Source organism: Paramisgurnus dabryanus, chromosome 1 (genome assembly GCF_030506205.2).
Source record: "Paramisgurnus dabryanus chromosome 1, PD_genome_1.1, whole genome shotgun sequence".
NCBI lineage: Eukaryota > Metazoa > Chordata > Actinopteri > Cypriniformes > Cobitidae > Paramisgurnus > Paramisgurnus dabryanus.
In genome coordinates this window covers 22630060-22646060 of record NC_133337.1, presented here as the reverse complement: position 1 = coordinate 22646060, position 16001 = coordinate 22630060, and the positions used below count along the sequence as shown (strand labels likewise).

The window sequence follows — 16001 nt, the reverse complement described above, 5'->3', positions numbered from 1 at the left end:
TATTTCCGTGAAAGATGATAACAGCACAGATGGTCTCATTCAAGTGACTGCTCTATGCTCTCTAGCTACCTGGTGGGTGGAGACCTGCGAGTGGGGTGGTGGGCGGGAAAATTCAAACTGAATGTGACGAAACGGTTTGTTACGTCACAACAAAGCTGAGTTTTAACTGGCGCAATCTGAGACTCAAGGCAGAGGACATTCAGAAACCTGTATCTCACTCAAAACAGCATGGATGGATTTTTTTTCCAAGTTTGTATGCGTGTGGGAGCATCAGAGACACAAAATAACACCCCAAAACCCAGAAAAAGTGAGTTTTTCATAATATGGGCACTTTAACTTCAATTGAATGTTCAGTAAATTTAAAAATGTAAATAAATGTAAATATACTGTACTATGTTTATAACATTTATAAATAAATGCTTAAATAATATAAAATACATGCAGGTTATGTAATGTATTGTCATGTTGACAATGCTTCTTTAAGTGATGCACCGGCCTCCGTAGCTGATGCTGTGACTCCTCCTACCTTGTATATTGTGCACTGCAGTTCTAAGTAAAGCCCTGTGTCAGTCTCATTATTTAACATGGTGTCAGAAGTCTGTCAGAAACAGATAATAAGCAAAGTATGGCATCATCACAGTCTGATTACCCTAAAATCGACTGGGATGCTCCAGATTTGTATTAAGAGTTCGAAAGATTTCGCAGCCACGTCCAATTCGTCTTTGACAGTCCGCTATCTGAGCAAACAGCAAAACAGCGTGCAGGTAGGCTGGGCACGTGGATCGCTGAGCAGGGCATATACAAGAGATATACAAGACGCTGCAGTGGGGTGAAGGTGAGAAAGATGACCCGTCTAAAGTCCTAGATAAGTTCGCCAACTATATAAGGCCAAGGAAAAATAAAAGAATAGCCAGACACTGCTTTAAGCAAAGAAAACAAGGAGTCACGGAAGGTTTCGATCATTTTGTGAAGGATTTGAGACTCCTTTTAATGGATTGCGAGTATGCAGATTCAGATGATATGTTGATCGACGCGATAATAGCGGGTGTAAGAGAAAAACGCATCCAGGAGAGACTGTTAGACAAAGGGGAAGACCTAACACTACCCAAAGCAATTGAAATCGCCCAGCAGTTTGAACTGTCGCGAAAGCAAATTAAAATAGTCAGAGAGGAAGAGTCTCAAGTGCAAGCAGTAAACGTAAAAACAAAATACCAAACTGCATACAAGAAAACTTGCCAATGTCTGACTAAATACAAGGATGCTAAGATGATAACAGAATTTGAGATTGTGGACATTTCTAAAGAAAATGTGCTCAGTGGTGCAACATCTGAAGCCTTAGGCTTAGTTATGCGGCTTGATGCATTGCAGCCTACAAAGAAAGAAAATAAGACACATTCCAGTCACCTGACAAACGAACAAAATGTGCCAGCAGGACTAGATGGTTACCCAGAGCTGATTCACACTACTGGAACCTTACCAGGCAAATACACGATTAAAATCGACCCGGAAGCAAAAGGTGTAGTCCATCCTGTCCGCCGTCAACCAGCTGCCCTAAAAAGGAAAATAATAGAGAAATTACACGAGATGATTGAAGATGGATACATCATAAAAGTCAGCCAACCGACAGAGTGGGTGAGTTTGATGGTAGCAGCTGTCCGCAATGGCAAGGTAAGGCTCTGAATTGACCCGAGCAACTTGAATAAAGTCATAAAAAGGGAAAATTACCCAATGCGCACCATCGAAGAGGTTGTCTCCACAATGCCAGGTGCTAAAGTCTTCTCAGTCTTGGATGCAAAATCTGGCTTCCTGCAAATAGAACTAGATGAAGCATCATCATTTACTTCTAATACGCCCATTGGCAGATTTAGGTGGCTTAGGCTTCCTTTTGGTCTAAAATGCTCACCGGAAATCTTTCAGCGTATAATGGATGAGATGCTTGAAGGCATCAGCGGAGCGATAAGTATCATGGATGACATTCTCATTGCAGCACCCTCAGTAAAGGAACATGATGAGATACTCCGCAAAGTAATTCAGAGAGCAACAATCTACAATCTGAGCCTCAATTTCGACAAAGGCCACATCAAGCAATCTTCTGTGCCCTACCTAGGACACCTGATAACATCAGATGGTCTGAAAGCAGACCCAGCTAAAATAGAGGCTGTCAAATCCATGCAAACGCCAACAGACAAGGACGGTGTTTGTCGTTTTCTTGGTTTCGTCACATATCTGTCAAAGTTTCTGCCAAACCTCAGTGAAGTCGACACACCTCTAAGACAGCTCCTGAAAGCGGATGTTGAATTTGCATGGCAACCAGCGCAACAACAAGCCTTTGACAAACTTAAGGACTTGTACACAAAGTCCCCAGTGGTGCAGTTTTTTGATCCATCCAAGCCGGTCGAGATCTTCTGTGATGCCAGCAGCAACGGCCTCGGCGCTGTCTTATTACAGGACAGTCATCCAGTTGCTTTCTCATCCAGGTCACTGACAGATACAGAAATGCGCTATGTGCAAATTGAGAAAGAGATGCTCTCAATAGTCCATGCATGTGTCAAGTTCCATAATTAGATATTTGGAAACCATGTCACAGTGTACAATGACCACAAACCTCTGGAAGACATTTTCAAAAAGCCACTGCTTTCTACTCCAATGCGCATACAGAGAATGCGCATCCGCCTCCAGTGGTATGACTTGACTGTTAATTACAGACGAGGAAAGGACATGGAACTGCCTGACACAATATCTAGAGCTCAGTTACCAGAAAACAAGCCAGAGATGGAAGGCTTCGAGTGTGTCTCATTGCTCAATTTTGTTTCAGTCAGTGAGCATAAATATTCAGAGCTCCAGGACTGCACAAAAAAGGAGCTCAGCTGTCTTCAGCAAACGATCCGACAAGGCTGGCCAGACCACAGGCGTGAGGTGCCGGATGTCGTACAGCCATTTTGGGACTCACAAAGCCAACTTGTCATTACTAATGTGTAACGTGGTGCTTTAATGAAAGCGAGTGAGAGGTAAATCCATTTGCAAAAGGTGTTTATTGTAAAATCCCATAAAGGGCCAGCAACCAAATCCAAACGTAAATCCACAATCGTAATCCAGAGACAGGCAAAATATATCAGGGCAGGCGGCAAGCAGGCAGTATATCCAAAATACAGGCAGAAGTCAAAAACACAGGCAGATCCAGGTAACAGAAACAGATTAACAGATAACAGGCAGATACAGACACAATGGGGCGATGTAATAATCAGCCAGGAGCAGGTGAACAGGAAGTGACTTATATACAAAAACAAACAGGAAGTGTGAAGCGTGACATGGCATGATGATTTCAAAATAAAAGTCAGAACAGAGCAGGATATCAAAATACAAGTACAAATAACAAAAATACAGAAAAATACAAGACAAAACCTTACAGAACCCCCCCTCTAAAGGGCGACTCCCGGAGCCCAACACTCGAATAATAAAGGGTGGGCGGGCGGGCCAGGACCTCTTGGCAATGGCAGAACAGTTCATAAGAGGTCCTGGGTCATAAGGCCAGGATGGTCCAGGGTCGTGGGGCCAGCATGGTCCCGGCCCAGGTGAAAAAGTAGTACACTTCCATAGTGTACTTAAAGTGCTTTATTTTCGCACACTAATTTTGTACTTAATATACTAAAAATTCATCTTTAGTACTTCTTAAGATGTTCTTAAAATCATCTAAGTGTACTTCACTGTGCTATTTTGAGACACCATGAATATGAACTAAAATGCATTTTTAACATACTATCTCTGTATTAAAAAATGTATTTACTTAACACTTGAATTAAACTTGAACTCAACTTTCATACAAAGATGGGTTCAAGTTTACTAAAAGTGGTATCTAAATACATTTTTTAAATACATTTTTAGCACATTTTAGTTCATATTTATGGTGTCTCAAAATAGCACAGTGAAGTACACTTAGATGATTTTAAGAACATCTTAAGAAGTACTAAAGATGAATTTTTAGTATATTAAGTACAAAATTAGTGTGCGAAAATAAAGCACTTTAAGTACACTATGGAAGTGTACTACTTTTTCACCTGGGGGATCATGAGGCAGATGTGGGCCCGGGTCATGGGGCAGATGCGGGCCCGGGTCATGGGGCAGGCTTGAACCTAGGTCATGGGGCAGGCTTGGACCTGGGTCATGGGGCAGGCTAGGAGCAGGATCATTGGGCAGACATGGAGCTATATCATGGGGCAGGAATAGACCTGGAACACAAGGAGAGGAAGGGTCCGAGCACACTTCGGCCTCCGCCTTGGTGTCCTCTTCCTCCTCCCTGTGTCCGGGTACTACCCCCCCCAAAAAAAAACTTGGGAAAGCTTCCACTGTCCAAGGTGGCGATGTCCCAGATGGTGAACCAGATGAGTCCTTAGAGCCAGGTGAATCGGATGAATTGGACGGAACCGGTGAATCAGGCAGGACAGACAGATCAGATGAGTCAGGCAGATCAGATGAGTCGGGCAGATCAGATGAGTCGGGCAGATCAGATGAATCATAGGAGTCGAGTGAATCAGAGCAGTCAGATGAATCAGATGAATTGGATAATTCGGATGAATCAGGCAGATTAGATGAGTCCAGGGGTTCGGGTTCAGGGCCTTGAGAAACATGGGAAATACCAGAGCAAACGGCAGACAAAACGCACCACAGGGCTATGGCAAATTCTGAGAGTCTATAGTCCAGGAGACATACCTCAGCGGAAGATTCAGGCATGGCGGCCATCTTCACGGCAGGTGCAGCGTGAATAATAGCTCTCCTAAGAGCAGGTGTGGTGGTGACGATGGCCCTCTGAATAACAGGTGCAGAAATGGTGATAGCTCTCTCGTTAACAGGTGCAGGTGCAGACACAGACAGGATGGCAGCCATTTTGGGAAAAGGCAGGATGGCGGCCATTTTGTGATCAGGCATGGTATTTGCAGACTTGGGCAGAACGGGCAGATCATGGCTAGGTATGTTATGTGTGCTCACCGGAGGTGTATCCCCAACACCCACAGTGAACGGTGAACCACATAACAATAGTGCAAAGTCAATATACTCCTCAAGTGACCATACATCCATGTCCCGTGGCATCCGTAAACGCAAATGTTCATCCAGGGCATTGTAAAACAGATTTTTAAGTGTAGTGTTGTCAAAATGTACCTGATGGCTTAAGTCCAAAAAATCCTGAACGTAATCCTCAATGGTGCGGTGGTTTTGACGAAGTGCAAGCAGGGTGTAGACGGGTTTCATATTGCTGGTGGGAAATTACTATCCTTTGCTGGATTCCGGTATGGGCTGATTATTCTGTAACGTGGTGCTTTAATGAAACCGAGTGAGAGGTAAATCCATTTGCAAAAGGTGTTTATTGTAAAATCCCATAAAGGGCCAGCAACCAAATCCAAACGTAAATCCACAATCGTAATCCAGAGACAGGCAAAATATATCAGGGCAGGCGGCAAGCAGGCAGTATATCCAAAATACAGGCAGAAGTCAAAAACACAGGCAGATCCAGGTAACAGAAACAGATTAACAGATAACAGGCAGATACAGACACAATGGGGCGATGTAATAATCAGCCAGGAGCAGGTGAACAGGAAGTGACTTATATACAAAAACAAACAGGAAGTGTGAAGCGTGACATGGCATGATGATTTCAAAATAAAAGTCAGAACAGAGCAGGATATCAAAATACAAGTACAAATAACAAAAATACAGAAAAATACAAGACAAATCCTTACATGATGGTATGTTCTATAAAGGCCTGCGTATAGTTGTACCCCCTTCCATGCAAGATCATATGCTGAAACTTAATCCATCAGTCTCACTTAGGAATAGTGAAGAGCAAGCAGAGAGCTCGCGAGGTCCTATACTGGCCAGGCATGAGTGCGGAAATCGAGCAAATGGTGAAGAACTGCGGTAAGTGTGCAGACTTTCAGAATCGCTTACCAAGACAGCCACTCAGACCAACAGAAATGCCCGATTTTCCATTCGAAGAAGTAGCTTCTGACCTGTTTGAGTTTGAAGGAAACCATTATGTTCTCCTGGTGGATTACTACTCAAAATTTATTGAGGTGGATAAGCTGAAGGGCTTACATTGTCGTGCTATCATAGAAAAGGTCAAGGCTCAATTCAGTAGGCATGGAATCCCCACTATTCTTCGAACAGACAATGGTCCTTAATATTCAGCGGATGAGTTTAAGGTTTTCTGTCAAAGTTATAGAATCAATCACAAAACGTCGTCCCCGCATACGCCACACTCCAACGGTGAAGCAGAGCGCGCAGTCCAGACTGTCAAGAAACTTTGGTGTAAGGCACCAGACAAACACCTTGCACTGCTTGACTACAGAACAACGCCACTGGAGTCAGTAGGCCTTTCACCAGCTCAGCTGCTGTTGGGCAGGCGCCCCCGCAACAACCTGCCTGCTGCACGTCTGCTGCTCACACCAGCAGCGTATGACCCCGTTTAAAGTTAAACGGCAACCAGATGAAAGCAAAAGCGTTCAGAAGTTTTACTATGATCGCAAGAGGGCAAGCGGTCCTCGTCCTGCGCTGAAGCCTGGAGATGAAGTAAGGATGCAACCACATCCTGGCAGTCCCAAATGGTCTCCTGGAGTGGTTGTGAGATCACATTGTGCCCCAAGATCTTATGTTGTTGACTGTCGGAATAGAGAGTACCGTCGCAACATTCAGCATCTTCGCAAGAGCACAGCAGCTGCCAATGAGTCCCGTCACAGGCTTAATGATGATCAGTGGGCAGAGATGTCTGAGACAGTGAGTGTCGAGGAGCCAAAGACTGTGGAACATCCTGGCTCATCCCAAGCATCACCTGCAGAACTCGGATCTGCTAAGCAGATGCTATCATCGGGACAGTACACTACCAGACGAGGCAGAGTTGTGAAGCCATAGCTGATGCTGTGACTCCTCCTACCTTGTATATTGTGCACTGCAGCTCTAAGTAAACTCAGTATCTCTCATTACTGAAGCCCTGTGTCAGTCTCATTATTTTACAGGTTATGTTGGTGTGTCTGAATGCTTTACACTATACTTTTTGTTAATTTTTACACAGCATTGTGTCAAAAAGGATGAGTTCAGCCAGCTGGATTTTAATTTAACCCATGCTGGGTTGTTTCAACCCAAAAAATAACCCAGCATTTTTTAGTATACAGTTTGTTAATTTGTCCTTCTCATCATGTTTGTATTGTAGGTATTTGGTGTGGAGATTGGAGCATCAGTCTGCCAGAGAAGATTGAAGCTCTGAGTGGATCCTGTGTGACCATAAACTGCAGATTTGATATTAATAACACATATGACAAAGATCTCACTGACAGTGCTGCAGGAGTGTGGTATAAAGATGGGACTGACTATCAAACAAATGTAGTGTTTGACTCCAACAGGACCAATCTCTATTTTAAAGGGGAAATAATTGGAAAATTAAAACGCAAGGACTGTACCACCAACTTTTATAATGTTACTTCAAATCACAGTGGTCAATTTGTCTTCAGGATTGAGGGTAATGGAAGACTGAAATGGATCTATAAACAAAAATCTGTTTCAATAAATGTGATCGGTGAGTGACATGACTGAAAATTATTGTTAATAACAAATTGTAAACTTGTACAGAAAAAAATCTGTTTTTGTAGGCAAACAATGCAGAATTTTTAGATGGGGAAATAACAGGGTGGGGTTAGCTTTGGTTTTTGTGTTTTTGTGACCTTCCCCTATATATAAAATACATCTCTGTACTTTTCAGACTCTACACCCAATCCCACAGTGCAGATGTTAAAGGATCAGATGGAGGTTGAGGTTCATGAGGAGGTGTTAGAGGGGAGCTCTATGTGTCTGCGCTGCTCTGCTAAGACTCTCTGCTCCTCTTCTCCACCAACTCTCACATGGAGCTCCACTGACAGACTCCACCTCAATGAGAGCAGCAGACTACAGCTGGATCAACAGAATCAAACTGAGATCATCTCTGATCTGAACTTCACTGCTACTCACCTTCAACATGGAGTCACTTTCATCTGCACTATAACCTACCAGCTACAGCAGAGGAACACAACAGCACAGAGCTACATCACATTACGTGTTCAGTGTAGGAGAATTATTTTATCATGTTTCATTGATATTATGTACTTTTTTTTTTTTTTTAAGATATATTTTGGGCCATTTTTGCCTTTATTGGATAGTAATTTAGGAGACGACAGGAAAGTATAGGGTGAAGAGAGGGGTATGGGATTGGCAAAGGACCTCGAGTCGGGATTCGAACTCGGGTCGCCAGAAGTGCGTCTGCACCATATGTCGGAGCACCGTCCACTACACCATCGGCTCCGACGATATTATGTACTTTTATATACTTTTTTTATTTCAGAAGCACCACTTCTCCTGCAAAACACATGAGCTTCAATTTCTTTTTCACTTTCAGATGCACCCAAAATCTCTCTCTTCAGCTGTAACAGAACTGATGTAACTGTGTGTTTGTGTGAGGCTCATGGGAATCCCTCACCTAAAGTGGACTGGTTTCTATCAGGACGTCCTGTCAGTAACTCTACAAACACATTCATCAGTGAGGAGCGATTGAGCAGCACAGACTTGAGGAGCTTCATTTCTCTCCATCAGTCACTTACACACACAGACACTCTGCATTGTGTCACCATCAACACTCACGGCACCGCCAGTCAACTGATTCAACTGGATTCCAGTACTCAGGAGATGACACGTAAGGAAACTAACTCAAGCTCACACAATACTGTGTTTTTTTTTTTGCCCACACATCTCAGAGATTTACGGAGCCCCTAAGGGGACATGGAGCAAAATTAAATAAAGTTAAACTAATCTTTAGATTTGTTTTACTCCAATGTCACCTTAGGGGCTGTAAAATAGCTTGGAAATATAGTTAACTTTCCCTTCTAATAGTCATTTTAACATGTTATTTAAAGGCATTTCACAAATTTACCTGTCCATTTAATCTTAATGAACAAATGTTAAAACATCAATGGCTTGCTGTCTATTGGAGTCATGGCTTGAGCTCAGAGTTTAAGACCACTCCCCCCTCGGAGCTGCGTAGAAGGAGAGATAAAATTATAGAGGAGGAAAAGAGGAGGAGGAGAGTTGCTGAAAATAAATTTGTCAAGGGAATAACATGGTGTTTGATTGTTTAGGCTTCTCTCGAACCTAAGTTAATATATGCATGATTTTTGCATTAAAATGGGGTTCAGAAGAAAAACAAATAATTAATTCACTTAAATTCCAGCTTGTTAAGTGACAGATTGTGTGCACAAAAGCAAAAACACCTGAGCAGCAGAAATAATGGGTTGTTATCACAGAAATAAGCCCAGACGGTGTCTCATGCACAAATTAGCATATCTGTGACATCATCACATCCTATTTGCAGTCTGACTACATCTACACTTTAAATCTTTTTCATTTTTTTTTACTCTCTGAACTTGTCACAAACTACTATAGGTGAATTCCCAATAAAGGTTTTCTATTTTGTATATTCTCTGTTTATGTTGTCAGTCAACGAAACAAGTATGAATGAAAAAGTCACAAAAGGGGTCTGAAAAGTCACTAAATTTAGCAACAAATTACAAAGTTGACACTGCCAACACTGAAGACATGCAAAGTGGTTTAAAAAAGTGGTTAGTTCTTGTCCCACCCACATACAAATCTTCTCATGCCAAAGCATTAAAATACCTAAAAATATTTATCACAGTGTCAGTGTTATATATTTTCCCATTTGTACTTACATATTCCCATGTATCATGTTTCAACAATGTTTAAATCCAAAAAAAATATTCCTTTTTAAAGGTTTACTTGTCCATCGCATCATGTCCATATTTTCCTCGCCTTTTGCATTTACTGCCATAGTGTTTGACTTTGTATGGCACTTTGCAAGGCCGATCAGCATATGACATTTAACTACAATCAGGAGAGCAGCACTGTGGTGTAAACTTTTATAAAACTTTATTTCATTACATCATCCATGAACATGATTTGTGAGTTCTCTCAGATCCCTTTATCGACAGTAAAAGTGATGACTATCGTTCCACAATCTTTAAAGTTCCCGTAAAGCCAAACTAGAAAGCCACTGCAAGGCAGCAGAGAGTGCAGCAAATTTTTTTTCATAATTCAAATTTATTTGGGTGGTTAATAACACATTTTCTGTTCTGTGACAAGCTCAGAACACATTTAATATCTAACTTTACAGGGACTTTAAGAGCTTCATCAAGTGACAGCTGTTGTTGTTGTTTAGCGACCTCTAGTGGCAAAAATGACATATTGTGCTTTTAAACCATGTTAGTACCTTGGTACTGTTGTAAGTGTTGTCAAGTAAATAGCGTGCAGATAAATTAGTCCCTAAAGCCAAGTCAAGATAGCTTTAATTGTAGTAACATTTAAAACATTTTATTTGGCAGAAATTTTTATTTAAATCTGCTCACATTCCCTGAGAAATGAACCATTGCCCTTCCTAATCTCTACCACTAACAGAACCACTATACAATAAAAACAATGTCAAATACTTTGGGACAATGTAGTGATTTATTTTTTTCTCTCGCAGTGTTTCCTCTAGGATTTTTTTCAGCTGTGGCGGCAGGGGGCGCCCATGATGATTATAAATGTAAAAAAAAATTTAATGTAGAATATAGGCTACAGTAAACTAACATGTATTTTTTTTTATAATTTTCACACTGTCATTTACATCTCCTTATATTTATAGCATATTGCTTTTCTATGTTTGATCTAAACTGTATTTTCTTAAAAAAAACGTTACACAGCTACGTACGTAGTTCGGATATTTCATTGTAGTTTTAATGTAGTGTGCATTGCAAGTTCGTTCTCGTGTTTAGCGTACAGAGCTGTTACAAAGTCATGCAGTCCTGTTTGATAATCCGCACCGCTGTGATTGACAGAACAACCGACCAGTTATCCGACATCAGCAGCAATTTTATTTCACACCCGTACCATTTGACATAAAGACTGTGACCCCGAGCCGGTCACACCGCAAATCGCGCAGTTAAATATAAACCTTTACCGGTCTTCAGACAGATCTTAATCACAAATAAGCACGGGACATTTAAAAACGAGTCGAATTTTGGTCTTGGATGTTAGACCCGCATTTTACTCTTGTCTATTGAGTCCCGACCTGCATCTACAACACAAATGACACGCGAATAGCCTATAACACCCGTTAGATCAAATATTATGCGGTTCACCCGCGGGTACCCCGACCCTGCTGTTTCGTCTGAAAACAGATAAAACAGTCTCACCGTCTGCCTCAAGTTTCTATTACCAACATTCTTCTCTTCCACGGGAATAATGTAAGTTTCCTTACAAACAGATTCGACTATTAATGTCTTGCATTCGCATATAAGTAGTATTCAGTATTTAGCCTTTTGTTTTTGGACAAATATCTTACCATTTAATGTAAGACTTTGTGAGTGTCGATCTAAAGCACAGACGATTGACTGACAGCTGAGTGCTCAGCAGCGCGCTGCGCTTAAAGCCTATACTGAATAACTGTCCAGATAAGTTGATAATATGAGTACAGTGATTCCAAATGAATGTCCAAAAACCTCGTCATATGTTAAATCAAAAGTTTTATAATGTCTTTTCTCGCAGCCCTGCGCTGTGTTGGTGCGCCGGTGAACATCATATGCGTGATGACCTTGCAGCTTAAATTACCCTAAATTTATAGTCATAAAGATAAAAGTAAAACAACATTCGAAACTTCAAATGATGTATTTTTATTTGTGTAAACTAACAACAAGGAGAAAACCTTGTGCTTATTTATAATCATTAAAAACATGACGTGCTTTCTGCTGGTTTGGTTTTAGAGCGCGTCACAAAAAAAGAACAGAAACTCAAATACTTTTTTATTCGTTTAGTCAATTTAATAATTATTTAAGTGCAACATATTTCGTATAGGCTTATTTATTTTATTATTATTTCTCAAAACAGTAACGTAGCCTAATAATCCTCTGTTGATTTAAATCTATTTGTGCATGAAATGGAGGAAATTATGATATTTTAGGAGATTTATTTATAAATGAGTGAACAACGCAAATCCAGAAAGAAATTTATTTCTAGACAGCCAGTCTCGCAGAGCGGACATTTCGGTAGCTTTTTTGCGAGCTGCCGCTGTGGGTTTTGTCTAGAAGGGATACAGCAAATGCCGAAAAATTAAGGATTAGATTTGGAGGTAGGATTATTAGGATGAAAACAGCGGTTCTGGCTAAATTAGATACAAATACATCCTACAATCGTGTGAAATTTTGTGTTTAGAATTGGGTTTGGTTAAAGGATTGGGATAAAACAGTGCTCATCCAACGAGATTTCGTTTGCTGTATCCCTTCTATCCACAACCGCAGGCGTGGCGGGGATGTTTTAGGAGTGGCGGGCCGCCACGGTTGAATGTATATAGCGGAAACACTGCTCTCGTATTACTTATGTTTTTCTGTTATGTGCATGCTGTGTGCTTTTAGATTGTCTGCAGATTTTAATTCCACTTCTGATCATCTTAATACTGATTCTTATCCTGTATGCTCTGACTGTTGGATTTGCCCTTTACAGAATTAGACAGTAAGTTATTGACAGAACAATCCATTTATATAGATAAAGATTTACAGTAGTTAGTGATGCTGTGTTCTGCTGGGTTTTAATAACTTGATTTACTTTCTTCCAGATTGAGCAACAAGCTGAAGGTGAGTTTGTGATGTTTTACTATAGTAGATGATAATTTAAAGTGATGATGATGTTTGAGATTGTTTTTGTTTTCAGGTTCACAATGATACAGGCACATATGCTTCTCTTCAGCTCTCTGCTCCGGTGTCTGAATATGAGACTTTAAATATTAAGAAAGATGACACAATAAACAACAAATAAACATTTGGTAATTTCATCAGATTTGTCCCTCTGAATATAAATAAATAATTTATTTTGATTAATTATTAATTAAACGTATTATACTCCACTTTCATGCAACAGTGCAACTTTGATGTTAGTATTTTTAAACATGTGTTTCAGAAGTGAAAATTTGTGAAGTTCACATCTTTGGCAAATCAGAAATACCAGCACTCTTAATATGTTTAAAGGGACCATGCCTAAAAAATAACTATAAGCTTCACACGTTATCACACTGGCATCTGACAGCAACAAAAATATGTTATTGAGCTGTAAATGTCAGTGGCCATGAATTTATGCACACAATTCTTAGTATTTGTAATACAGTTTCTTTAAACTAAATGTAGAAAACCCTGTTTGTTGAAATGCTTTCTGATTTTGAATGTCTTACTAACAATTTGTATTTACAGAATACATATTTACGTTGCTTTATTTATATTATTGTTTGGTCATTAAAGAGTTAATCTTCTGATTTCTGTATTGATCTTAACCAATACTTCAATAAAGACACATTTTTTGTTCTTGTTGATGTAAACTGCATTTTCATGTCAAAGTAATAAATCATATGACATTTATGGTTGTTATGTTTATGTGATTATATACTTATTCTTGGTATAGCACTCATCTAGGAGCATTTTAACACCCTGGGGTAGACTGCGGGTTGGGCGCCACAAAGTCTTTATTTTTCAATCACTCCGCAAAGAGACTTAGATTACTATGCTGATTTTGGACATACAGATAGTATTTATACATCATTTAAAACGTTAAAGTGTCTAGTGTTTTACTGTCCACTCCCAATAAAAACAGAATGTTGTGCTTTTCGCAAAATTAAGAAAATAATCATTATGCGCGTTTTGTTCTCTCTCCCTCAATGAAGTCCTTTCAGAAACGCGTCAGAAAAATGTCCTTTTAAATGATGTAAGTGAGATTGAAAAAAGATATTGTCATTCGGTGTACACTGTATGAGAAGGAGGAGAGGTACCGTCTTTCTTCTATTACCTGTAATGAGATGAGATCCCCACACCCCGCGCTATTGAAGTGAATGAGCAGAGACATCCATATGCACAACTCATGAATGCTGCAGTCAATGGATACGCAATCCAAAACCCAGTCTCTCCATTACTTGTTGTTTCATCCGATTGCACCAAACATGACATCTAAATCCTTATTTACTTGCGTCTGTGTGTCAGTATCTCCAAACGCAAGAGTTTTCTTTGTCTTCCGTCAAATAGTTCAAGCGAAGGGAAACGCACATACACAAACACACGAGTCAGGAAATTCGACGCGGTTTTTGGAATTCATATAAAATACGCGATTGCAAACAATACAATCCTTATTTAGTTGCGTTTAGTTGCGATGTATTCATTCGTAGGCTACTGCTTTCATGATCAACACGTGAGGGAGTCATGGCGGCGGCTGTAAACAAACATTGATAAGTTTATCACGCGTGTCCCTTGTTGTGTTTCTACTATAATGATTACAAAAACACAAATAAGAGTCCAGACAACGATAGGCAGTTCTTCTTTTGAGCTGTTTACTGCACAAAAGTAAACCTCTCGCTGGCCAACCAAACACAAACCCTGTGTTCATTTTTACGATGACCAAACGGTACCTTCACCATGATTACTATGGTTTTTAAAGGTATACTTGAGAAATTAATAGAAAATATTTCAATAGAAATGTGTGTGTGTGTACGTGTGTGTGTGTGTGTGTGTGTGTACGTGTGTGTGTGTGTGTATGTGTGTGTGTGTGTGTGTGTGTGTGTGTGTGTGTGTGTACGTGTGTGTGTGCGTGTACGTGTGTGCGTGTGTGCGTGTGTGCGTGTGTACGTGTGTGCGTGTGTACGTGTGTGCGTGTGTGCGTGTGTGTGTGTGTGTGTGTGTGTGTGTGTGTGTGTGTTTACATTCTATTGAACATTTTTGTTATAAATTCCCAAGTAAACCTCATCATGGTTTTACTTCAGAGAAAGTAACATTCCTGTTGAACATCACCACAAGGCTCATTATGTGGCTCATTATTCAACTCTTTTGTTCCTCAGCTGTCAATCACTGATATTCAGGAGCTTTCCCGCCTCCACGCATATGGCCTTTCCCAAGCAAAAGTGTCTTCCCCAGGGCCCTAAAACCCCCTTAGACCCCAGAGGGTTAACATAAAAAATGATATCATATTTAAAAAGCAAAAGTTAATCTACACTTTTTAAAAAGTGCTCTCAGTCCTCTCAGAAATGGTTTGTACACTCACCCAAAGGATTATAAGGAACACCTGTTCAATTTCTCATTAATGCAATTATCTAATCAACCAATCACATGGCAGTTGCGGCAATGCATTTGGGGGTGTGGTCCTGATCAAGAAAATCTCCTGAACTCCAAACTGAATATCAGAATGAGAAAGAAAGGTGATTTAAGCAATTTTGAGCGTGGCATGTTTGTTGGTGCCAGACGGGCCGGTCTAAGTATTTTACAATCTGCTCAGTTACTGGGATTTTCACTCACAACCATTGATATGGTTTACAAAATATGGTGTAAGGGAAAAACATTCAGTATGCGGCAGTCCTATCGGCGAAAATGCCTTGTTGTTGCTAGAGGTCAGAGGAGAATGGGCCGACTCATTCAAGCTGATAGAAGAGCAACTTTGAGTGAAATAACCACTCGTTACAACCGAGGTATGCAGCAAAGCATTTATGAAGCCACAACATGCACAACCTTGAGGCGGATGGGCTACAACAGCAGAAACCCCAACAGGTACCACTCATCTCCACTACAATTAGGAAAAAAGAGGCTACAATTTGCACAAGCTCACCAAAATTGGACATTTGAAGACTGGAAAAATGTTGCCTGGCCTGATGAGTCTCGATTTCTGTTGAGACATTCAGATGGTAGACTCAGAATTTGGCGTAAACAGAATGAGAACATGGATCCATCATGCTTTGTTACCACTGTGCAGGCTGGTGGTGGTGGTGTAATGGTGTGTGGGATGATTTCTTGGCACACTTTAGGCCCCTTAGTGCCAATTGGGCATCGTTTAAATGCCACGGCCTACCTGAGCATTGTTTCTGACCATGTCCATCCATGTACCCATCCTCTGATGGCTACTTCCAGCAGGATAATGCA

General features: G+C 40.6%; 1 protein-coding gene across 2 annotated transcripts in view; it reads left to right on the top strand.

Moving 5' to 3' along the window:
* LOC135749867 (Schwann cell myelin protein-like) overlaps nucleotides 1–13313 on the top strand; it is a 53931-nt gene extending 40618 nt beyond the window's left edge. The window contains exons 3-9 of one of the 2 annotated variants that reach the window (XM_073816004.1): nucleotides 7199–7561; nucleotides 7745–8083; nucleotides 8414–8707; nucleotides 12474–12570; nucleotides 12674–12692; nucleotides 12769–12880; nucleotides 13015–13313. In XM_073816004.1, coding sequence (XP_073672105.1) covers nucleotides 7199–7561; nucleotides 7745–8083; nucleotides 8414–8707; nucleotides 12474–12570; nucleotides 12674–12692; nucleotides 12769–12873 — 1217 coding nt within the window. In that variant the 3' untranslated portion in view covers nucleotides 12874–12880; nucleotides 13015–13313. Of the gene's footprint in view, nucleotides 1–7198; nucleotides 7562–7744; nucleotides 8084–8413; nucleotides 8708–12473; nucleotides 12571–12673; nucleotides 12693–12768 lie in introns of both variants that reach the window. The other variant, XM_065268545.1, reaches the window with a different exon arrangement.
* The last annotated feature ends 2688 nt before the right edge of the window (nucleotides 13314–16001 follow it).